This window comes from Equus quagga, chromosome 2, assembly GCF_021613505.1.
Source record: "Equus quagga isolate Etosha38 chromosome 2, UCLA_HA_Equagga_1.0, whole genome shotgun sequence".
NCBI classification, from domain to species: domain Eukaryota; kingdom Metazoa; phylum Chordata; class Mammalia; order Perissodactyla; family Equidae; genus Equus; species Equus quagga.
In genome coordinates, this window is record NC_060268.1 from 150250421 (window position 1) to 150274820 (window position 24400).

The window sequence follows — 24400 nt, forward strand, 5'->3', positions numbered from 1 at the left end:
CCTGAAGATGTTAATTACCACTAGGTGGCCAATACTGTCCCCAGGGGCAGCACTCTCCTGGTGAAAAGGCATGTATGTGTTGGCTGCATGCCTGTTGCCACCCCCGCCCCCCCTTAAGGTCTTATTTCTGCCTGTCATTTATCGACCTCCCTGGGGTATCTTCTTTGCAGAGTTCTGCAGTGCATGGCTAACAAACTTTTCCCAATTCTGCATTATTCCAGGATATCGACATCTTCAGCTACGAAACCTCCACAATGAAATCTTGGAGATCTCCAGTTTATTCATAAACAGCAGAAGGATGGAAGAAAATTCCTCCAGCAATACTGTGCCGTCCTCTTTGGTAATTAAGTTCTATTTCACTCAATATGTTGGCGAGGATTGCTACGCTGGAGGTAGGCTTTCTGGTGGTACAGGAACATGGTCAGTTAGAGTCACTAATTAGGTAGCTATGGATATAATAATAATAATAATGGCTGACGCTTGACACTTTCTAAGTTCTTTACATATATACTGACTCACTTAATCCTCTCAATAACTTCATGAAATAGCTATTAGTATCATCTCCACTTCACAGATGAGGAAGGTAAGAGCTGAGTACATCTGACGTCACATAGCTGTAAACCCAAGTTCATCTAGTGCCAAAGCCCATACTCTTAACAGGAACAGTACAGTGTCTGCCAGGGAAGTGAGCCAAAATAACAACACGGGGAAAAGGCTAATTAAGCAAAGCCTTCTGGGAAGCATCTTGATACTTCTGGAAACTTCAGGTTGGACCAGGAAAATCCTTTGCTTCTTCAGTGGTCCAGGGGCAGATGTCACAGGTGAGCAGTGTTGGGGTGAGCAGCCAGGTGCTGCTGGGGATACGTACCTTGCACCCTGGCACGTGGGGAGAGGCAGAGTCTGTGCTCTTGGGTTACCTCTTTACATGTTTGATCGTCTGATCACTGTTGTGTCAACCTTATGCTTCAACGTAGTCCTAACAACCCTTGAAAAGGCGCCTTATATGCTCAAAGTGGTGCTGGCTTGACCACTGCCACTGCTGCCTCTAAATAGCCCTGCTGTCTTTTCTGCTTCTCTTTCACTTACCTTGTCAGTTTCTTCTCTCTCTGTCCCTGACCTTGTTTTCTTAGGTTCTCCTCTTTTTTCCTTCAATGCTTGGCCAAGGTTGAGAAGGGCACTTTGGCCAAGGTGGAGGGAGGTATTGCCTCCACCTTGTGCAGAGGACAGGGAAGTAGGCACGGGGTGCCTGGTACCTAAGAGCAGGAGTCAGATGTCTTCAGAAGGGCAACAAAGGGTTTACTGCCCAATTCTGGGATGGTTGCCCTCAGTACCTAATAGGGCTGAAGATTCTACACATGCTGTGAATGAATCATTCTTCCTCACAACACTTCTGACACCAAACGTGTGGTGTCTGTTCATACACTACTTCTCTGACTCTCTGCCACCAGCTCAGTGTCCTACCTTAGATCCCACAAGTTAAGGGCTCAGTCTCACAAGACTGACCCTGCTTCAGGTGCCAGTTGCAAGTCCCAGGTTATCCCTGGTACTTCTGACAGATCAGCTATATATTCAAGAGGTTCCCACAACCCCCTTCTCAGGTTCAGTAATTTGTAGAATGACTCACAGAACTTAGGAAAGTGTTTTACTTACCATTACTGATTTATTATAAAGGATACAACTCAGAAACAGCCAAATGGAAGAGCTACATAGGGCGAGGTATGGGGGAGGGGGGCTCAGAGCCTCCATGCCTTCCCTGGGCCTACCACCCTCGCACCATCTCGATGTGTTCACCAACCCAGAAGCTCTCAGAACCCCATCTTTTGGGGGTTTATATGAAGAGTTCATTGCCTAGGCATGATTGAGTACATCATTGGCCATTGGTGCTTAACTCAATCCCCAGCTCCTTTCCCCTCCTTGGAAATCGGGAGGTGGGGCTGAACATTCCAACCATGGTCTCTCTGGTGACCAGGTCTCATCCTAGAGCTACCTAGAGGCCTCCAGCCATCAGTCATCTCATTAGCATACAGAAAACACTCATCACTCCAGAGATTCCAATGGTTTTAGGAGATGTGTGCCAGGAACCACAAAGACCAAATATTTATTTTTTATTATATCACACCATGCCATCCTTGGTATATCCCAGGCAGGATTATATATGCTTAGTAAATATGTGGTCTTTGACATTGAAAGTCATCACCCTTCATTGTTCAAGCCAAAAACTGAAGATCATCCTAGACTTCTCTCTCTCCCTCTCATCACCCCACTTAAGACTTGGTAATTCTGTCTCCTTAGTATCTTTCAAATCCATTCATGTCTATCCAACCCTACCGCCTTGGCCCTCATTCATTCTCACCTGGTTTGTGGCAGTGGGTTCTTAACTGGTCTCTCTCCCTCTGTCCTCCTTTAGGGCCCCCTAGACAGATTTACCCCAAACTTAATCTGCTGATGTCACTTGTCTATTAAAAAACCTTTTTTGGTTCTCCATTGCTCTCAGGATAAAGTTTATAAGTAAGCGGGCTTGGAAGAGACTGGGAAAGCAGAGAGCTCATGGGTCGTTTAAAGGGGCAGCTGCTACCCTGCTCTCACTTCCAGCAGCTTGTTGCCATGCAGCATCACCAGATCTTTTGGTTTTCCAGAGAGTCAGGACATCTGGATTTATGTAAATGTTCGCAACTATTTCAACTTTTTAAAAATATAATGCAGGCTAAACCATACAAGTAAAATGTGTGCATTTTATGGTATTCAAGTCATATCTCAATAAAATTGATTAAATAATAAAAATAGATTGTGCAAGCATAACAAAACAGCAAACCTCTTCTCCCACCCTCCAAGTAAAAATAAAATGTATGATAAACAAAACACTTAGACCATTTTGCCCATTTCTATCTAAATTTTCTAGCCAGTTAGAAAAAAAAGACATACATGATTGTGCTCTTGCTTGCATCTCCAGCCTTTTCCTCTCCCACACTTCAGTCACAGAACTCACTGAGGTTCCCAGAATGCTCTGCTGTAGGCTCCCTCTAAGTCTTTGCACACAGGCTACACCAGTATTTGGGATGTTCTTGTCCCACTCTTCATCTGCCAAGTCACCCTGGACCTTGAAGATTTAGTTCAGATGATACCATTTTCAGGAAGCACTCTGACTTCCTCCAAACCTGGGATAGACCCCCTTCTCTGGGTTCCCAAGGACCTTCCATGCTTCTTACAATTGTCCACTTTCTCTTCTAGCTGTTTCTTTCAACTGAGAGTCCTTAAGTCCCATTTCTCTCTGAATCCCCAGGGCCAGGCATAATGCCGGATTCACTATCAGCCCTCCATAAATTATTTTTTATGGTCACATGCCACATAATGATGTTTCGGTCAACAACCGACTATGTATATGACATTGGTTCCATAAGATCAGTACCATATAGCCTCGCTGTGTAGTAGTCTATACCATCTAGGTTTGTGTAAGTGCACTCTATGATGTTCTCACAATGATGAAATTGCCTGATGACACATTTCTCAGAGTGTACCCCTGTTGTTAAGCTACACATGACTGTGTTTTGAATGAATGACTGTATCTTAAGATACAAAATGCTCAAATAGTTGTGAGTTACACACCTCCCCAGTTCTTCCTAGTGGAAATGCTTTGTGTATTATAATTATTTGTGTGCTTTGACAGTGAGCTCCCTAAGGCCAGAATATTTTATTTATCATCTTACCATCCAAAATTCTAGCCCCATGCCCTGAAGAAACGATGGAACTCAATAGACACTGCTGAATATCAGTTAACAAATAAGGACCAACATACATTTCAGATAATATGTCCCCTAATTATGATGGAAAGACATTGTTATTTAAAATAAATTAATATTTTGGTGGTATGCTACTAAATATCCTCAGTAGGCCATGAAGGAAGACGCACCATTGCCTCTTCAATCACAAAAAGATGCATCAGGTTATAAAAGGATGCCATTCTTTTGCATTTACATGTCCCTGTACATACTTCTAAGAACTAACACCTCTGTATTGAATATAGCCTAGAGATAATCTGAGAATGAGGATGAATGAGAAACCATGTGATCTTCCTTGACAGATGTTTAATACAGAAGAAAGAAAATGTTTGCAGACTCACAGAGTCACGGTGCACGGGGTCCCTGGTCCAGAGCCCTTTACTGTTTTCTCTATAAACGGAGGCACAAAGGCAAAGCAGCTTCTCCAGCAAGTAAGTCCACTAAGCCTTTTGTCAGTAACCTGTACAATCTGAGTGTGAAAGAATACATCAGTAAGAGTAACTATAATGACAGCTAGTGTTTATTGAGTCTTGTAATGTGACCGTGTTATACTTTATAACCAGAGCCTCAATCATAAAACAAAACAAAATTAAGAAGTTGTTAGTCTTACTGTTCCCATCTTATAGCTGGGGGAACTGAGTCTCCAAGTGGTTAAATATCTTACCCAACACTTCACAGCCAATAAGTGTTAAAGGCAGACCTCAGCCCCAAATCTGTCTGGCTCCTGAGCCTTGTCTCAGCTACTCTGTTTGACGGCCCAGAGTCAGTAGCCAACAAAGAAAACAGGCCTCTAGGCATACTTCAAGAGTTTATTGAAAGGAGAATTCTCAGGAACTTAGATCAGATGAGATTCGAAGGTGATTGTTTCCAACATAAGAAAAAGAGATGATTTTCGTACAAGTTGGACTAGGTTCTTGGCCCTCAGTCCTATGTTGCAAGATTACAAAGAGCTAAATTCATAGATTGAAAGATCTAAAGTTTTTAATTCAGTAGGAGCTCTCATTCCAGCACTGGGAAAAATAGTTATGCTGTCTGGGGATTGTGAATAAATTGTGTCGTTGCCCAGAATGGACATAAACAATCCTTTTTGGACATAAGAGAATCCTTCAATCTTCCAAAAGAATTATGCAACACTGCAGAGTAGGTTTCATTTATAAATTGCACATCAAACCTATCTGAACACTGTGGAAGTGGACTTTTTTTCTTTAAGATTGGCACCTGAGCTAACATCTGTTGCCAATCTTCTTTTTTTTCTTTCTTCTTCTCCCCAAAGCCCCCCAGTACATAGCTGTATATTCTAGCTGTGAGTGCCTCTGGTTGTGCTATGTGGGACGCCACCTCAGCATGGCCTGATGAGCGGCACCATGTCCACACCCAGGATCCAAACCAGCAAAACCCTGGGCTGCTGACTGGAGCATGCGAACTTAACCACTCAGCCACGGGGCCGGCCCCAGTAGACTTGTTTTGAATTAAAGTTTTGCCCACTCCTCAGAGGTGCGCCTAAATTTGGCTTTGCTTTTTCTTTAGATTCTGGCCACTGAACAAGACACCAAACCTATTGCCACAGACTATTTTTTGATGGAAGAAAAATATTTCATATCTAAAGAAAAGAATGAATGCAGGAAACAACCCTTCCAGAGAGCCATTGGTCCAGAAGAAGAGATCATGCAGATTTTAAGCAGCTGGTTTCCAGAAGAAGGATATGTTGGCAGGATTGTCTTGAAAACCCAGCAGGAAGTAAGTGTGTCCTGGCGCAGCCTATACAGTAACGCTCGGTTTGTAACTAACCGCCTCACCACTGGCCACCTCCCTCAAATTCAGAATTCCTTGTAATTGCAACTTGGTTTATATTATGCATCTTAAATGAATGTGGAGGAATGATTTTATTTTTCTGCACATATTCAGAATGTTGTCTCTAAGTTAAAGAAATTCCGTCTAAAAATCATCCCCTATAAAACAAAGGGAGCAAGAACTCAAAGGATTCCTCGTGCATGTCGTCAGCGCTGGGTCAGCATTTTGTCTGTGCGCGTGAGAAGACCTCGTGGTGCAGGCCACAGTACCGTGGGATGGAAAGCCTATAGGCATTTTGCATTTTGGGATCGGATGTCTTCCTGTTAGTGCCTGTTTAAGTTTTAGTTAATGAAACGTTCTGTGCTTATAAGTAAAATAAGAGTAGTTCTTTGAAAACATTCCATAACTTCACACAAAGTAAGACTCATTCTCAGCTTTTGTCAGAAGTTGTAAAAAATTATAATGTTCACTAATATTCCTGTGATCCTTCCCATAAAGGAAACAATACGACAACTGCCCTGTCAGCTCCAGATGGGTTGGCTCCTGTTGGGGTTTGTTGATGGGGCACTTTTTTTTTCTTAATAAACTGATAAGAACACCCTTAGTGCCATTTTTGAAAATGACATATAAGGTCATCGTTCCAGCATAGACAGTCATGCCTCATGATATGTCAATAGTGACGCAATTGAGTCAGCTCAAAAATCTGATTAAACGAATATTTACTGAGCACCTCATCTGTGCCGGGCCCTGTTCTGGGCACATGATCTGCTCCTTTTGGGCATGTAAGAGAGCCTGAGTGGTAAAATTTCCATCAGTGGCCTGTGCTTGCTGGGACACAATACAGACGATAAAGAGCCTATTTTCAGCATCATGTTACTTTTTCACTCTCTACTTAACTGTGAACATGGCCTGCAGCCTCTACAGAACTCCGACATCTCCTCTGGGAACCAGAGCCACTGCCTTCCCTTCTAACCTTGTCTTAGGCCATAAAAGGACACTTCATTTAAGCAAAGAAATGTAAGTGTCTCCCCAGCCATCTCTCCCTATCAGACATACAAATTGCTAAGACAGAGAAAAAGCAGTTCCAGTAATAATAGCTTTATGAGAAGATATCAGAGGGCTTAGCTGGACTTTTGAAGCCATCTTTAATTTCTCTCTAAATTTTTTTCCTATTTATAATTGTCTTTGGCACCTGTATAAAAAGTATGGGAAAATCTCAGTGAATAAGTGAATTTTTTAAACCATATGTTTGCGTAATGATTTACAGTGTTTAAAGCTCTCCCTCACTCACTATTTTGAATGATCTCATGAAGTAATGGAAACCATTTGCACGTAAGGAAACTGAGGTTCAGAGAGGTTAAATTGTGACACGGTCAGTAGTAGAAAGAACTCGTCTTATGGCTTCCAGGTGAGTGTTCTTTCCACCATCCTGTGCTGCCCAGGCTGGAGTGGTGTCAGTCTTCGTGGATCATCCGCACCCAGGCAGTGGGCAGGAGGAAAGACGAGCCAGCTATTGAGTGTCACAAAGGGACTTCATCGTATGACTGGAAGGCCTGGGGAGGTGAGGGATGCCCATATGCAGTTCTAAATGTACATGACAATGGGCAGTAGAGACATCAGGAATAAATGTCTAATAAAACTGGTGGAAGAGAAGACTTTTGAGAAAAAGGAAAACAAATTAGAAGGGAAGGCTAACAAGAATTTTCTGATGTGTAGAATATAGCAAGTTCTCTTTGATATGCCTTTGTTGGGAGGAGATTTTTTAAATGACTGAACTATAGCTCAAAAGATACCCAACCACATTTAATGCATCTAGGTTTCCCTGGTGCATAGTAACACACAATAACTGTTTACTGCTTGAATAAATGAATTCAGTAATTATTGTATGTTAGCAGACACTAGCATAGCTGATAGATTTGGGCTATATGTATTTCCATTCATTTTACTCTGTGGAACTAGTAAGATAATGTAAGCAGCTTGCTCATGTGTTACAAGTCCCCAAACTGCTATCTGTGACCTCTGATCTCTCCTGCCCTCTTTTTGTAGTTTCTTGTCTCCTGGGCTCTCAGGCTGTCAGGTATCACTTCTTCCCACAGTCACTATGCCCCCTCTGATACCTGCTGGCCTTGAAATCAGACAAACCTGGCTCTGCCACAAATTAGATGATCCTGGACAGCTCATCTGACTTCTGTAAATGTCCCTAATTCATAAATCTATAATGGAAACTACCCTGCTTGATTCAAAAAGATGATCGTGAGACTCATGCCAAACATGTAGACAAAACGTAGAAAAATGCTTAGTAAATTATAAAGGACAATGCAAGTAAGAGTTGTTATGGTCATGATAATATGTGGCTTCTATTGCAGCTGAAAACTCCTTAAAAATAAATAAGCTCTGAGTGAGGCTCTAAAGAGCTCTGAGAAGTAATGCTTAGTGCATGGGGGTTGGGATATTTTATGTGGCAACTTAGAACCTTTCTTGCTTTTTTCTTGCTTGCTTGCTTCCTGGTTTTCAGGACTCTGAGATTATACATTACGTCATGTGAGTTACCACCCAACCCCACTCTCTGATTGGTTAAATATATGATGATCAGTGCAGTGACATATTATGCTGCAGAATCTCCAGGAATTGACATGAAATGAACACCACATTCTTTTAACTGGGGAGAACAAACAAGTTGGAGAACAGTATATGCAGTAGAGTATGATCTCATTTTATGTAATAGACAATAACTCTCCCTCCAACCCATAATATAATGAATGAGGTCCAAAAACTTCAGTCATGTAAATTGCAGGGACCATGATTACAAGATTGATGAAATGATTGGGGCGAGCCTGTGCAGCTGGTTGGCAAGCTCCAGGAGCCAGTTCTTTCCGGTGCTGGCTGCAGTTTGGCGCCACCTAGTGGCAGTTATCCATTCTGCCTTTAATATCAATGGGGACAATTCTGAGTCCTGTGGCTGGTTGGAACCTCCAGGATAGGACAGCAATTCTTGGATTTTTCTGGGTAGTTAGCACCTTTCAGTGGCCTGATCTGAGATTAGGCTAGGAGAATGCTAGGGATCGGAGGATGTTCCTGCCAAAATGCTCACTTCCTGAGCTGAGGCTGCCTACTGTTTACTTGCCTTGCCTCTCCTTCCCCTTCATGCCTCCCCCTTGGAGAAGATAATTGTAATACCCTCATTTGAGAATGGACCTAACAAAGAACAGGAGCCATTTAGCAATCAATTATATCTAAAATCACATAATTCCAGGGTTTCATTGTATATATTTCTTAGCATACACAAAAATACATTTATATATCCATAGCAGATGTTTACGATATATAACCTAGTAACAGTGGGTTTTTTGTGGAGAGTAAGATGGGAGAGAGAAGGAAAAATGGTGAGAATGGGGAAAAGTTTGCCTTTTTATTGATATATTTCTGTACTGTTTGAAAATTTTTAATAAGAACATATCTATAGATATATCTAACTAAATATATAATATGTATAATTATATATGTAAAATTCACTGAAAGCCAACAGCCACTTAACCTGATGACCAATTCTCATAACTATTGAGAATTTTTTCAATATTTATTTCAGTGTTACTTACCTCCAGTCATTGTTTTAGCCTTTTCACTTTTGAAATGTCAATTTTGCATGTTTCACATTTCAGATGTCTAGCATTTCTTAAGTACTCAAGGTTTGTGTGGGACTGGGTGGGATTTCTCTTAAATGTAATTTACTGTGTTCTTATTTGACTTTTGGTAATTGGCAAAATGGTATGTTATCTTTTTACAAATTTATCTACAGCTGACTTGGACACAAAATTCACAGCTAATAGGAGATCTACTGGCTTGTTCTGGGCCAGACTTTATCAGCCTGTCAACATCAGCAGAAATACTTACAGTCCTTTCTTGCTCTCAGAAGACATGTAAAGTCTTTTAAAATAGTTTATGAAATATTAACTAGTGTATGAAATTTAAAGCTGAGAAGTTGTTCCCACATTGCCAAGATCCATCTCAAGTTTTTGCTAGAGTTTTCTTTCCTTATTCTATATGATCTTGCCATTTACTCAGACTTTTAATCTTTTCTAACATAGAACCTAGAAGAGAAAAACATTGTTCCAGAGGACAAGGAGGTGATCCTGAGCTCGGAGGAGGAGAGCTTCTTTGTCCAAGTGCATGACGTTTCTCCGGAGCAACCTCGAACAGTCATCAAAGCACCTCGAGTCAGCACGGCGCAGGACGTCATTCAGCAGGTGAAGGCCTCGCCCTCCTCATCTCAGTCCTTTCCTCAGTGGAAACAATTGGGACAAATCCTATGTCTATGCGCTGACAGCTCATTAGTTCATTCCTTCACTTACCTAGGAACTACTATGAGTCTGACTACCTATGAAGCACTGATAATAATGGACTTAATGAGACGGCTCTGCGGAGTAGTAATTTCATTGTCCCAGAAACGCCTAAGCCAATACCTAATGATTATTGACCAATGATCTCTCAAGGGTCCTTCAGAGGACATGCAGGAAGCCTACTCTGATACTCGCCCCTCCTCCAGCTCATGCTTCTTTGTGTACATGGTTTCAGAGAACTGTACTGCCCTCCTTCAAAGCCTTGTCCTGGTTGGCATCCATTAAACACCCATTTGAGAAGTGGTATATCATAATGCTTAACAGCACAGACTCTAGAGCAGCTTGCTCCAGGTTCAAGTCCCAGGTCTACTTACTAGCTCCGAGATCTGGGGCAAGTCATTTAACCATCTGTGCCTTAGTAACAGTGGTTAGCTGGTAAACTGGCTCTCTTTAAAAAAAAAAAAAAAAAAAAAGCCCTGATTTGTAGCATTTGCCAATTTCTGTTGTGCAAATACTCCCACCACGTCTGATTTCACTAGCCCATTCCAGTTGGCTCCAGCATACTAGAATGTGGTACGTTACCACATGGATAACATGGAAATACTGTAATAGTACTTTCTTCACAGAGTTGTTGTGAAGATTAAGTAAATATATGTAAGGTGCACAATGCCTAGCATATGGTGACTACTTAAGTGCTATTTGCTATTCTTATTACATGATAATTTGGTTAATATTAGCCTAGTTAATAGACTTTGAACTCCAAGAAGGCCCAGAAATATGTTTCCTTTGTTCATCTTTGTCTCCCCAAAGTCTAGTACAATATCTGGGACATACTAGGTTCTTACTAAACATTTGATGAGTGAATAAATGCACAAATGAAAGATAATCTTGTACTCAATGAGCAGTGAGACCAGGTAAGTTCTAAAATGCTTTCAACATCCAACACTGATGAAGTGGCACAGAGACTCCTGAGGGTCAGGATTCTGTCCCTCACTGTCTGCATGACCTTCATGTCTGAGCTTTGGGGCATGCAGAAAATCCACTTCAAGTCTTTATTCTATTACTTATTAATTGCGCATCCTCTGGAATCTGCCTAACTTCTATAAGCTTAAGTTTCCTTGTCTGAAAATGGGGATAATACCTAAATCATGGACTGGTGTGAAGCTAAATGGAGTAACGTGGGAAAGTACATTATAAGATACAACTATGCAAATCTAAGAGGAGGAGATGAAGTGACCTGAAAGATCCCCTCCTTCTCTAAAAGTCGGTGACATTTTTCCCCCTTAAAGTTTCATTGAGAATGAATCCAAATATTGGAGATACTGTCTTTATTCAGTTGATCATAACTTATCTTTCAGACCTTATGCAAAGCCAAATATTCCTATAGCATCCTGAGCAACCCCAACCCGAGTGACTATGTGCTTTTGGAAGAGGTAGTGAAAGACACGACCAACAAGAAGTCTTCTACCCCGAAGTCCTCCCAGCGGGTCCTTTTGGATCAGGAGTGTGTGTTTCAAGCACAAAGCAAGTGGAAAGGTGCAGGAAAATTCATCCTTAAGCTAAAGGAGCAGGTACAGGTAAAATTCAAGGTTATTTCGCTCTCTTCACAAATAATTTGATATTCATGACTACACTGTGTAATCAAATGTGGGAGTTAGTGAAATCTAGAAGGTTTCTGAGTCAAGGAATTTAGCTGGGAGAAAACTGTCTGGCTTTGTTTTCACTATGTGAAAAGAAATGCATTCCCCTCCGTGGTTAAGGAGTCCTGAGATGAGTGTCCATCAGCCCTTCTTTCCAAAGCTCTACGTACTAGAGAGGGAAGAAGAAAGGGCTCTTTCTGATATAGGGTCATGTGATTGAGGATTCTGGCTTTAACCTGATACCAATGGAAGGTTCTTTTTTCCCACAGGCATCCCGAGAAGACAAAAGAAAAGGCATATCTTTTGCCAGTGAATTCAAGAAGCTCACCAAGTCAACTAAACAGCCCCGAGGACTCACATCACCTTCTCAGGTCTTGGCCTCAGAAAGTGTCCAAAACAAGGAGGAGAAGCCTGTGGGCAGCTTGTCCTCCAGTGACACGATAGACTATCGACAGTGACCAAGGGTGGCGTGTTTTACCCAGGTATATACTGAGTCATTGCACCATTCCGAAACAGGTCTACTTAACTACTTCGCAAGGCATAGTTTGTACACTATCTTTTGTCTTTCCAAGAGGAGGATGTCCCCTGAAGGCAAGTAGGAATGGTACCTTAAACCAGGAAAAGGCCTCTGAAGACATATGTACCTTCAGCATTTATCATTTTAGACCTCCTTATTTTATAGATAACTAAACAAAGGCCCCAAGAGGACAACCAACTTGACCAAACTACTACAAGAGCCTTATTTCACAGACATAGACCTAGCTTAATTACAACTCACATGAACATTCTTGAAGGGCTGCTTTGTGTCATTCAGCTTTCGTTCCTTTGGATTTCTAGTTTTATGTTATTTTAATTTAGGTTTGATTTAGCCTCAACAACCTCAACTTCTTCTGCCATAATTAAAAAATAAAAATCTGGTATTCAGGCTGTGTTGGTTAAAAACAAAATAAAAAAGCAAAATAACATAGCCTCCATCTTGAAACTGCAGTAAATCAGGCCTTTGGTTGCCAACCCACTGCTTGGTACCGAGTAAATTTCATTCTATCTTAAAACAAATTATTTATATGGAAGCTGAATTAAAAAAGAAAAAAAAATGTGAGGAAACCGAACCTAGATTTCTTCTGTTCACTTAGTTTCTTAACGAACCCAAGGGATTATTAAAGCTGACTTTTCACCTGTTTCTCTGTAGTTCTAAGATGTAAAATTCACAAGAGACCAACGGCATAGGGAGACCTTGCTGCTTATTCTGCAGAGCTTCATCATCTGTCTTCACGACAAATCAGGAATTCCTTACATAGACTTGTAGAAGCTCACAATTAAAAAATTAATTGATACCTCCTGACAAGGCCAAATTTGGTTTGTAACAGACCCAAAGAAGACCTAATACATCGAGCCCGTGTTTCTACATTTAAGGAGGGACTCCTAAAATAATTGGTGTTCCATACTATACTTACAAAGCTCTTTCAAAACAACAGACAAGGCCAAACACAGGAAACCGCCCCTTTCGTCTGCATATCCTGCTATTCTGAGAGATTCGAGCTTGTTTAGGTTCTACATGTGAAGACTCATCAGAAAGAAATTTAAAGTATTGTCTTCTATATCAAGAGCTTAGCATCAAATAAATCATAAGTGTGATAATGTTATACACACCTCTATATTATAACCTCCATAATGATAAAGTGAAATTACACTGCACATTAAGGAGCCCTCATTGTGCTACCAGATTACATTAAGTACATAAGAATACAACTCCACTAGAAATTTGACTTAAAAATAATATGCTTGCTATAATGAGCATTACTAATTGCTTAAATTTTAGGTGAGTAGGGAGGGAGGTGGTGATCTAGATGAGTGCCTTTGCACTCAGTTTTCCCACAGCAAGCAGACACTGGGAAGCATTCAGCTGACCTCAGCTTGGCTTAAACTTGGGGAAGCTTCTGTTTAAAAATATCCATTGGTGCAACTATAGGAATATATATCCCATGTTATGAACTCCTTTACAAATGGTGTTTCCAAGAAAGAGCACTTGTGAAAAAGGAAGGGCCTTTCTGTGTATGCTCATAAGAAAGCAAGTTTAGTATTTTTATTGCTTTCTGAGTGACATATTTCATGTTATTTGTTCTGAAATTTTGACCTCTAAAGTTTCAAGGGTTACCCCTTAATAACCTAAGAATTTCTAAACAAGTAATTATCTACCTTGCTGTTATCTGAAGTAATAAATACAGTTGTTGAAGGAATTCCATCTTTTTTAAAAAGCTGAACAATTTATTTGATTGCGCTTTAAAAAAAATCTTTCTAAAAATGTGGTGTTCCAGGGCAGAAATAGCCTAACTTTCCACCTCCTGGAACATCATGTTATAACCTTGTGAGTTTATAGGAAATAGTCTCTCCCCTAAACGCAGTCACCAGAGCTGTGGGTTTCTGCTGGGTGAACAACACTAAACTCTTGCTACACTGTAAATGTTTCTGCTCCTTCATTTTAAATGTACTAATAAGTCTATGTATACAACTTTACAGGTGATATCTTTGGCAAGAAGTTAAAGTCAAGAGCGAACATGGTGGAAACAAATGTAATTTCCTTATTTTCATTAGACTTAAACTGGAAATTGATGATTTCTGAACTGAAGGCTTCTTCACACATGATGTGAGGTCTACACTGAGGAAAAGCAAAATGGCACAGGGCTAGCTGCCAACCAATTTCCTGATGAATGAAGCAAAGAAACCCAGGAGATTGCCATTTTACAAATGTCAACAGTTGGAAAAACAATTGCTAAGCTAGCAATAATTGACTTAGACCAAGGGTCAGCAAACTTTGTCTGTAAAGGGCCAGATAGTAAATATTTTAGGCTTATTGGCCATATGGTCTCTGTTCCAACTATTCAACTCAGCCGTTGTAGCGCAAAAGCAGCCACAGACAATATATACACGAATGAGCATGGCTCTGTTCCAATAAAACTTTACAGGCACTGAAATTGGAATTTCATATAATCTTGACGTCACAAATCCTCTTCTGGTTTTTTTTTCAATCATTTAAACATTTGAAAACTATTTTTAGTTCAAGAGCCATAGTAAAACAGGTGGCAGGCTGGACTTGGCCAAAGGGCCATAGTTTGCTGACCTGACTTAGAAAATTGGGAACAAGAGGCACAGGGGTCTGAAAACAAGCAAGCTAGTTTAGCTGCACATTTTATGGCTGAGAATTGGAAGCTTTTGGGCATTGCAAATGTAAATATGTCCTGTAAGATTCATTAAAAGTAATTCAATGTAGTTTCTGTATTGTGTACCATAGTGAACTCTTCTTTAGGAATTCTTTTTACATACAGAATAATACTAGGTTTTTTTTTTTAAGTAAGTTTATTGCTTATATATTCACAGAGTATTCCACTTTTGTTTTTCACAAAATGGGTTTAGAATGATGTATAATGTAATATCTACTGAGTTGTGACATCTTAACAAGAAACTTAACCTGTTTTTTAAAGCAAAAGTAGACTGAGTTGGTGTTTATTTATTTTTCAAAGTTTGTACTGACACTGTACTTATATATTTATTATACATAGCTTTCTTGGTATTGCTTATGGATTAGAAATATTAGTGGTTCTGTCTCACTATTTGAAGACAAATCTCCTAAAAAAGAAAATGTATGCTCTGAATACGTGAAATGGGCCAGAATTTCATGTGAAAAAAGCCTCATTTGCATTTCTGATTAACTGAAGAGCTATTGATCCAAGTCGTACTTGCCATTTAATGTAAATTATTTTTAAAATCTTGCTGTATAAAACTATCATGTAAGTGTAAAGGATTCTTATTCTTTGTATGAAGCAAATTAAGACTTAAAATGAAATGTGTTCCTCTGAAGTAAAATCTAAATTTTATCTTTCTATTGATATTAAAATTCAAGACATTTTTCTTCAAATTATAAAACACAGTAAAAATCTTAACCTTTGCTTTGAGAAGTTTTTTGCCAATTATAAAAATAAGTAAACAATTCCCTAGTTCTTTGCAATTCTAAAAAGAGAAGTGTTAAAAATACAGCACACACAGCTTTCATGTTATGGAAGTTCTTACCGACTCAAAGTCTTAATGCTGGACGAAGCACCATTTGCTTGTTGATAGAATGCAGGCTATTCCAGTTTGATGTATTTTGTACAGTGCTACAGGTTTCCTTAAAGCAATCAGTGTATAACAAATGCACAATGCTGCCCCATTGTTAAAAATATTCCAGAGACACTGTATCAAGCTTCTATAAACTCAGAGGCATTTTTTCCTCTGGTTTGGCGTACCATCTATTGAAAAGCAAGTTACTGGTCTAACTGGCTAGAGTCAAAATGAAAACTATGCAGAGTAACGAGATGCACAGCAAGAAGGGTCTCTCCAGGTTTATCATCTGGCCTTGACTCTTTCCAAGCTCCTCCCCACCCGACCCCACAGCCTTTAACATAGCTGATTCGGCCACAGAACAAAATCTGAAGCTTGCCGGGAGACTGAACGTGAGACTAGGTTTTAGTAAGTGAGTGTTTTAACAACAGCCTATTTGCCTCTGTTGCAACCCAACTTGGTTGGCCATTCCATTTTGAGGCTGTTCATTCCATTCTATTGTATTGAGTTCTTGGCGTTTTAGGAAGGATACGTTGCTCAAAAATGTAAAAGGTCCCGCTCTTCTATTACAACTAACCAGCACAACCCCATGTTTGCCAAAAACATGAAATTTTTATTTATAGCTTATCTGAATTATACAGCTATATTAGTATACCAAATGAAAGAAATTATCCTATTATTTAGAATGTATGTAAAACAGCCACCCAAACTATACCCATCACCACTTCATACTTTTCAGACTACTAAAAACCCAGGTAGCAAACGTTTATCAGTAAAGCTGATATGGAAAAGAATCTCAATATGCAAGCTGGGTTTATTACAAGATTTTGAGGAAAAATATTTTAAGCTGCTTCACTAAAAACAAGGAACATGAATTCTGTCACCTTGTTAGGGAGTGGCCAACTTTTAAGAATACCTACAGCTGGCAAGAAAGGCTTGGAGTCAGAATCCTGTGTGATGTGTGACGCGGGAAGAAATAGATTAACTTCCTCTCAGTCACCCGTTCATCTGGACCCGGCGGTTTTACAAATAATCTAAGATGACAAGAGGGCGTCAAGGAATTAAGGATAAGTGTGAGGATTACTCTGTAGGACGTAATAATACCATGTGGGCAGAAAGCGCCCTCTTGAGGGAAGGCCTCTTTTCATGTCATCCTTAGCAAGTAAAAATTATTTATAAATTCTGCAGTTGGGGTAAATATGGAGTCTAGACTCAACAAAAGTACATGTCAGGTGCCTTGTTTTTAACACAATTTGGGGATGGCTCTGGAGACACTTGAGGCTCACTAATGAAAGTGGGCCTCCCCTATTGTTACATATGAACTGTTGTTTTTTTAAAAACTACATCTTCCCCTTCTCTGACCTCTCCGCTTCCAATATCTCTGTAGACCTCTCCTCCCCAATCTGGATGGACACCCACAGGCCTTGCTTAATTCTGAAAAGTAACAAGAGCTTGCATACTGGTCTGGTAAAACTGAATTAACTCTAAAACACAAAGCTCCACAACTCTGCTCCCATGCCAATAGAAAAGTAGGATTTTCCTGGCTGGTGTGTGATCTTATACTTGGCAGAGTGAGAGGCAGCCTACAGGGAAAGTGCTCTCTAGGTGGCTGCCTCTGATCCCTTTCAAATGCTTCTCTCACATCAGCAGCAAGGCAAGAAGAGGTGAATACCTGGGCCCTCCAAAAAGTTAGCAGAAAAGGGAGATTGCCTCCTACACAAAGTCCATACTCGGGTCAACCTTTCCACAATACAGTGCATTGCTAACAATCTATGTGTCCTCTGCCATCTCTATGTATCAACTTCCTAAAAGCAATCCTTGGCTGATGGCTAAGGATTTTGAAATGGGAATACCTGAAATGAATGTTGTTGAAATACTCACTGAATCGCCAGGATTACCCAGCTATTCATGTACATCTCTTGGATCCAAAACACAACTATGCTCAAACCTGCCAACAAGCAGGCCTCTGAAACCTTCCCTATTTCAGATGACACAGGTCTCTGAATTTTGAAACAACTCACTCTGACACTGAATTGGGTAATGTCCCATCTTTAAAAAATGTGTGACTGAACGGACTCAGCATGCAAGATAATGGAAGACAGAGGCTATCTTATTACCCCACTTCACTTTTAAGTGTCAATTACAGGGCTAAGCACATAGTAGGTGCTGAATATTTGTCTAGTTAAAGAAATATTAAGGCTGTAGCTTAGTATAGCCTCAGGGTGTGTGTGTATTATTATTAATGACTACAATATTTAGTTCGGAAAATGAAACTCATCAATACAAGGCACAAAGGCATTTCATTCTCAAATTCATATAGGATATTCAAATACTAGATATATAATTTTTGGTCCCACTGCAATTCCCTATATGTGTAACAAGAAGGTTAAAAGCAGAATACAGGTGTGAAATAGTTGATGAATTTCTATTTTAAAACTGATTTTTCACCTAAACTACAGTTTCTTCTGCCAAAGTGAAACATAAACGTATCTGTATATGTTTGGAAAATAAATGATTTGTGACATGTATTGGTCACTCGTGCTCTGATGGGGAACCCTCCAGTCATCCAAATAACTATTCATAACATTCCTGGACTTTGTTTTATATCTAAAAGGTGGGTTAAAAGCCAATATTATATTTTGAATCATACATTTCTCATCATTAAATAATCAAGCCTAAAAAAATTGATCTTAGAAACACTTTTTTAAATCAGATATCAGAATATGCTGAAAGACTTACATGCACGGTTGAGCTGATAGCCACCACTCTGCTGGACTGATAGAGGAACTTTCTATTTTCACTTACTTCACAAGAAAAAAAGAGGTTTAGGCTCTTAGATCAAAATAATTGACTTATATAGCTTTGAAGAAATCACAGATCTATTTAGTTGGACTGCTGTGCATTTTTTTTAATACTCACTTGACAAGAATAGGAGGGAGAAAAAAGCAGCTGTTTTATTCAACTGTTCACAGTAGAAATATTTATAACCTAGGCAGTCAAACACATAATTCATAGGCCATTCCTAGAATATGGCAATGGCTGTTACATAAAATACTGCTTTTTAATTACATTCATAAGAATTGGCATTTTATCTGTGTTTTTAAAAAAAAGCCCTTCACTGGGTAGCCTTTATCCTTAAAACAGGATGGTAAAATATCAGACTTGGTTTTTCCACTTGGGAGCACTGCTTCCCCCATCACTCTCCAGAATATGTCAGCAAATGCAAAGAACTTTGGAGACTAGAATCACATTCAAACTTTCTTTGAAAGTAGTCACTCTCATTCTTTTTTTGTGTGTGTGAGAAAGACTGGCCCTGACCTAACATCTGTTGCCAATCTTCCCCCATTTTGCTTGAGGAATATTGTCCTTGAGCTAAAATCTATGTCAATCTTCCTCTATTTTATGTGAGATGCTGCCACAGCGTGGCTTGACAAGCAGTGCTAGGTCCATGCCCAGGATCCGAACCTGCAAACCCCGAGCCGCCAAAGTGGAGTGTGTGAACTTAACTACTACACCACCAGGCTGGCCCCTCACTCTTTTTAAAAAGGCCAAATTACCTTACTTCTTGAAGTACATCATCCAGCAAGAGCCAATGAACCTGGTATCTCATTTCAAACTATTTTTTTTTAATCAAAAATCTTCATAAAAATATACTCACTCAAATTTAAAATTTTTCTCACTTCTACCTATGGTGCTGCAATAAAAACAGATTTATTTGGTTATAAAGTGTATTTGGTTATAAAGAATAGCCACATGGTTAAAAGCAACCTTACAGTCTTGATTTTTCTGTGCTCTATGCTCTCATTTTAATCCAGCAACTGCATTTCAATAAGTTCAGTGAACAGATTTTCTAAAAACTATAATTTAATATGCATAGGGAGTTTTAAAAAGGCAACATCATTAAGAAAGAAATTTCCAAATAGTGGGTACAGGGGTTAAAGGCTTTAGATTCCCCCTTTTTTTTTTTTAACATTTTATTTAATTTGTTTATTTATTTTATTTTTCCTTTTTCTCCCCAAAGCCCCCTGGTACATAGTTGTGTATTTTTAGTTGCGGGTCCTTCTAGTTGTGGCATGTGGGATGCCGCCTCAGCATGGTTTGATGAATGGTGCCATGTCCGCACCCAGGATCTGAACTGGCAAAACCCTGGGCTGCCAAAGCAGAGCGTGCAAACTTAACCAGTCGACCATGGAGCCAGCCCCTAGATTCCCTTTCTTAATGAAATGACATTTTCAAAATTAGGGCAGAACCTGCACCACCCAAAGGGAAATTCTTCTTCCTCTGCTAATTTTCTTAGGAAATTTCCCTTGTATAAAAAAAGAAGGTCCTAAATTAACAATATATCTTTATGTGCATCTGCACCCACACGTGCAAATATACAAGAAAGTCCACTGACACTTCTTTCTTCTACTACCGTAGTAATGACTGCAAATATTTGGTGAAATCCAGCGGCAAGTGAGTATCAACTTCATTGCAATGTCTTTTGATTAGCTCATTTAAATCTTCATTCAAAAATGAATCCCCTTGTATAACTTTATCCTGAAAAAAAGTTAAAAGTATGAGTTGAAAGTTCTTGTGCCATAAGCAAAAGCTAAGCTATGAACAAAGCTGAAGATGGCAACAGCTGACACCAAACCAACATGTGAAACATAATACACATTATTATGTTTGTGCTGGGTCAGGTCTCACACATATCCTATGCTGAACAAAAGAGTATCGTGACTGTCTACAGAATTCCAACCCCAGAGTTGCATCCTACCATCAACCTTGAACATGAAACAAGTCCACCTATAAAACAATTAAGCAAGTTAAAATCAGTTGTTAAGAGACATTTTAGTTTTTATTTCATCTTAAAAAAAATAATGAGGTAACATCAGCATCATGGCAGAGTAAGTTGTTCCCTTCGTCTCTCCCCTCTAAGTAACAACTAAACAAACATCCATTAACCAACAGAGGATTCCCTACACAACAAGATGCCTGAGAGATCCACGTAGCTATACATCTGAAGGTGGGTGGACTGGACCCCGGAAAGCAGTGGAACTACAGGAGCAGACTCTTCCCACTCACCAGGAGCAGCAATCCACGTCACAGACCCTCACACAGAGGCTAGCGTGACTGTGAGTGGATGTGGAGACAGCCCGGCCTGCATGTGAATGCTTTTGTAGTAGTAACCCAACGCACGGGAGCACCCACCTACCATGGTGTCCCTACCTGCACAAATGCTCCTCACGAAGTCACAGTGGCTCAGCACAGGCACCCCACCTACTGAGCACCACAGCCCAGCTGGATGCACCTGCTGAACACAGCAGCCAGGCCCACTTGAAGGTGCCCAGCCCACACTAGCGCAACCCACCCACCTGCCAAGCACAGCAGCTAAGCTGTGACCCACCCACTGAGCACAGCAGCCTTGCTCACATGAGTACAAACTGCCAAGTACCTGTGGCCATCCTGCATGAACACAGAGTGACTCAACCAGCACAACTGCAAGTAGACTGGGCAGGAGCAGAAAAAAAAGCCCCTGCATCCCCCTAGTGGCGCCAGGTGGAATCTGCGACCAGAAGCAACAGGAATCACAGCAGAAGGCGTAACCCAGCCCCCAGTGCTGCCAACCCCGACACCAGCTCTACCAGCAGCAGGGACTGTATACAAGTCCACGGGTCCCCATGTCCCTGCCAGCTACAGTGACACCTGTAAACCCAGCACCCCTGACAGTGGCACAACCAGCACCCCAAGACAACCCAGGAACAGCAGCATAAGTGGTGCACAGGACAGCAGCATCCAAGCCCACAGAGACCCAGTGGAGGAGCACAAGACCCAGGTGATCAGAACTAAAGTAAGCAAAGCTGTACCCAAATAAGAAAAGGTGATCACTACCACAAATGTGCCAGCAGAGGATCAATTCATCAAACACTATGAAGAACTACAGTAACACCACAGAAGGAAAATGACAAATCTCCAGAAAACAAACCTGAAGTGACAGAAGATTACAATCTAATTAACGGAAAATTCAAAATAGCTGTTATAAAGAAACTCAACATGTTACAAGAAAACACAGAAAGTTCAATGAGCTCAGGAATAAAATTAATGAACAGAAGAAATACTTCACAAAAGAGATTGAAGCTATAAAAAAGAAAAGCCATACAGAAATTCTGGATATGAAGAACACAATTAATGAGACAAAAAATAATGTGGAAAGCATAAAAGTAGAGCAGACCTTATGGAGGAGAAAATTAGCGATCTGGAAGATAGAAATCTAGAAATGCTTCAGGTGGAGGATAGAGAACTAAGATGTAAAAAAAAAAAAGAAAGAAATTATTCAAGAAACATCCAGTTCAATTAGGAAAAGTAACATAAGAATTATAGGTATCCCAGAGGGTGAAGAGAGGGAGAAAGGAGCAATTTGTTTAAAGAAATAGTAGTGGAGAACTTCCCAAACCTGGGAAAGAAACTGGACTTACAAATACATGAAGCGAACTCCTAATTACATCAATGCGAAAAGACCTTCTCCAAGGCAGACCTAAAGGGAGAAAGTGACAGCAACACAATAATAGCAGGGGACCTCAACACCCCACTTACAACAATGGATAGATCATCCAGACAGAACGTCAACAAGAAAATAGTGGCCTTAAATGAAACAAGAGACCAGATGGACTTAATAGATATATATAGAACATTCCATCCCAAAACAGCAGATTACACATTCTTCTCAAGTGCACATGGAACATTCTCAAAGACAGACCATATGTTGGGAAACAAGGCAAGTCTCAATAAATTTAGTAAGACTGAAATCATATCAAGCATCTTTTCTGACCACTATACTATGAAACTAGAAATCAACTACAACAAAAAAGCTGGGAAAGACACAAATATGTGCAGAGTAAACAACATGCTACTGAATGACGATTGGATCAATGAAGAAATCAAAAGAGAAATCAAAAACTACCTGGAGAAAAATGAACATGAAAACACAACATACCAACTCTTATGGGATGCAGCAAAAGTGGTACTAAGAGGGAAATTTATAGCAATATAGGCCTACCTCAACAAACAAGAAAAATTTCAAATAAGTAATCTTAAACTACAACTAAAAGAACTAGAGAAAGAGAAACAAATAAAGCTCAAAGTCAGCAGAAGGAGGGAAATAATAAAAATTAGAACAGAAATAAATGAAATAGAGACTAAAAAAACAGAAGAAGGATAAATGAAACAGAGCTAGTTCTTTGAGAAGATAAACAAAATTGACAAACCTTTAGCTAGACTCACGAAGAAAAAAGAGAGAAGCCACAAATAAACAAAATTAGAAATGAAAGAGAAGACATTACAACAGATACCACAGAAATACAAAGGATTATAAGAGAATACTATGAAAAACTATATGCCAACAAATTGGATAACCTTGAAGAAATGAATAAATTCTTAAGACTCATACAACCTCCCAAAAATGATTCAAGAAGAAATAGAGAATCTGAATAGACCAAGCACAAGTAAAGAGATTGAAACGGTAATCAAAAACCTCCCCCCAAAAAAGGTCCAGACCAGATGGCTTCTCTGGTGAACTCTACCAAACATTCAAAGATTTAATACACATCTTTCTCAAACTGCTCTGAAAAAAAGGAAGATAAGAGACTTCCTAATTCTATGAGGCCAACATTACCCTAATACCAAATCCAGACAAGTACAACACAAAAAAGCAAAATTACAGGTGAATATCACTGATTAACATAGATGCAAAAATCCTTAACAAATATTAGCAAATCAAATACAGCAAGACATTAAAAGGATCACACACCACGAACAAGTGGGATTTATTCCAGAGATACAGAGATAGTTCAACATCTGCAAATCAATCAATGTGATACACCACATTAACAAAATGAGAAATAAAAATCACATGATCATCTTGATAAATGCAGAGAAAGAATTTGACAAGATCCAACATCCGTTTATGATAAAAAAAAACTCTCAATAAAATGGGTATAGAAGGAAAGTACCTCATAATAAAGGCCAAATAAGACAAACCCACAGCCAACCTGAAAGCCATCTCTCTGAGAATAGGAAAGACACAAGGCTGCCCAATCTCACCACTCTTACTCAACATAGTACTGGAAGTTTTGGCCAGAGCAATTCAAGAAAAAGAAATAAAGAAAGAATAAACAAATGGGACTTCATCAGACTAAAGAGCTTCTTCAAGGCAAGGGAAAACAGAATTGAAACAAAAAAACAGCTCACTAATTGGGAAAAAATATTTACAAGCCACTTATCCGACAAAGGGTTAATCTCCATAATATACAAAGAACTCACACTGCTTAACAACAAAAAAACAAACAACCCGATCAAAAAATGGGCAGAGGACATGAACAGACATTTCTCAAAAGAAGATATGAATATGGCCAATAGACACATGAAAAGATGTTCATCATCGCTAATCATCAGGGAAATGCAAATCAAAACTACACTAAGATATCACCTTACCCCCGTTAGATTGGCAAAAACATCCAAAACCAAGAACGACAAATGTTGGAGAGGTTGTGGAGAAAGAGGAACCCTCATACACTGTTGGTGGGAATGCAAACTGGTACAGCCACTATGGAAAACAGTATGGAGATTTCTCAAAAAGTTAAAAATAGAAATACCCTATGACCCAGCCATCCCATTACTGGGTATCTATCCTAAGAACCTGATATCAGATATCTCAAGAGTCCGTTGCACCCCTATGTTCATCGCAGCATTATTTACAATAGCCAAGACGTGGAACCAGCCT

General features: G+C 39.7%; 2 protein-coding genes across 5 annotated transcripts in view; one reads left to right on the forward strand and one right to left on the reverse strand.

Moving 5' to 3' along the window:
• PLCE1 (phospholipase C epsilon 1) overlaps positions 1 to 19034 on the forward strand; it is a 299107-nt gene extending 280073 nt beyond the window's left edge. For 3 of the 4 annotated variants that reach the window (XM_046653787.1, XM_046653791.1, XM_046653790.1), the window contains 7 exons: positions 222 to 340; positions 4079 to 4207; positions 5304 to 5513; positions 9653 to 9811; positions 11263 to 11481; positions 11814 to 12026; positions 14062 to 19034. In XM_046653787.1, the coding sequence (XP_046509743.1) occupies positions 222 to 340; positions 4079 to 4207; positions 5304 to 5513; positions 9653 to 9811; positions 11263 to 11481; positions 11814 to 12002 (1025 nt within the window). In that variant the 3' untranslated portion in view covers positions 12003 to 12026; positions 14062 to 19034. The remainder of the gene's footprint in view (positions 1 to 221; positions 341 to 4078; positions 4208 to 5303; positions 5514 to 9652; positions 9812 to 11262; positions 11482 to 11813; positions 12027 to 14061) is intronic. The other variant, XM_046653789.1, reaches the window with a different exon arrangement.
• A 725-nt stretch (positions 19035 to 19759) lies between these two features.
• The window catches only part of NOC3L (NOC3 like DNA replication regulator), a 35972-nt gene continuing 31331 nt past the window's right edge, over positions 19760 to 24400 (reverse strand). Inside the window, exon 21 of the mRNA XM_046655465.1 lies at positions 19760 to 20178. Within this exon, the coding sequence (XP_046511421.1) occupies positions 20050 to 20178 (129 nt within the window). The 3' untranslated portion in view covers positions 19760 to 20049. The remainder of the gene's footprint in view (positions 20179 to 24400) is intronic.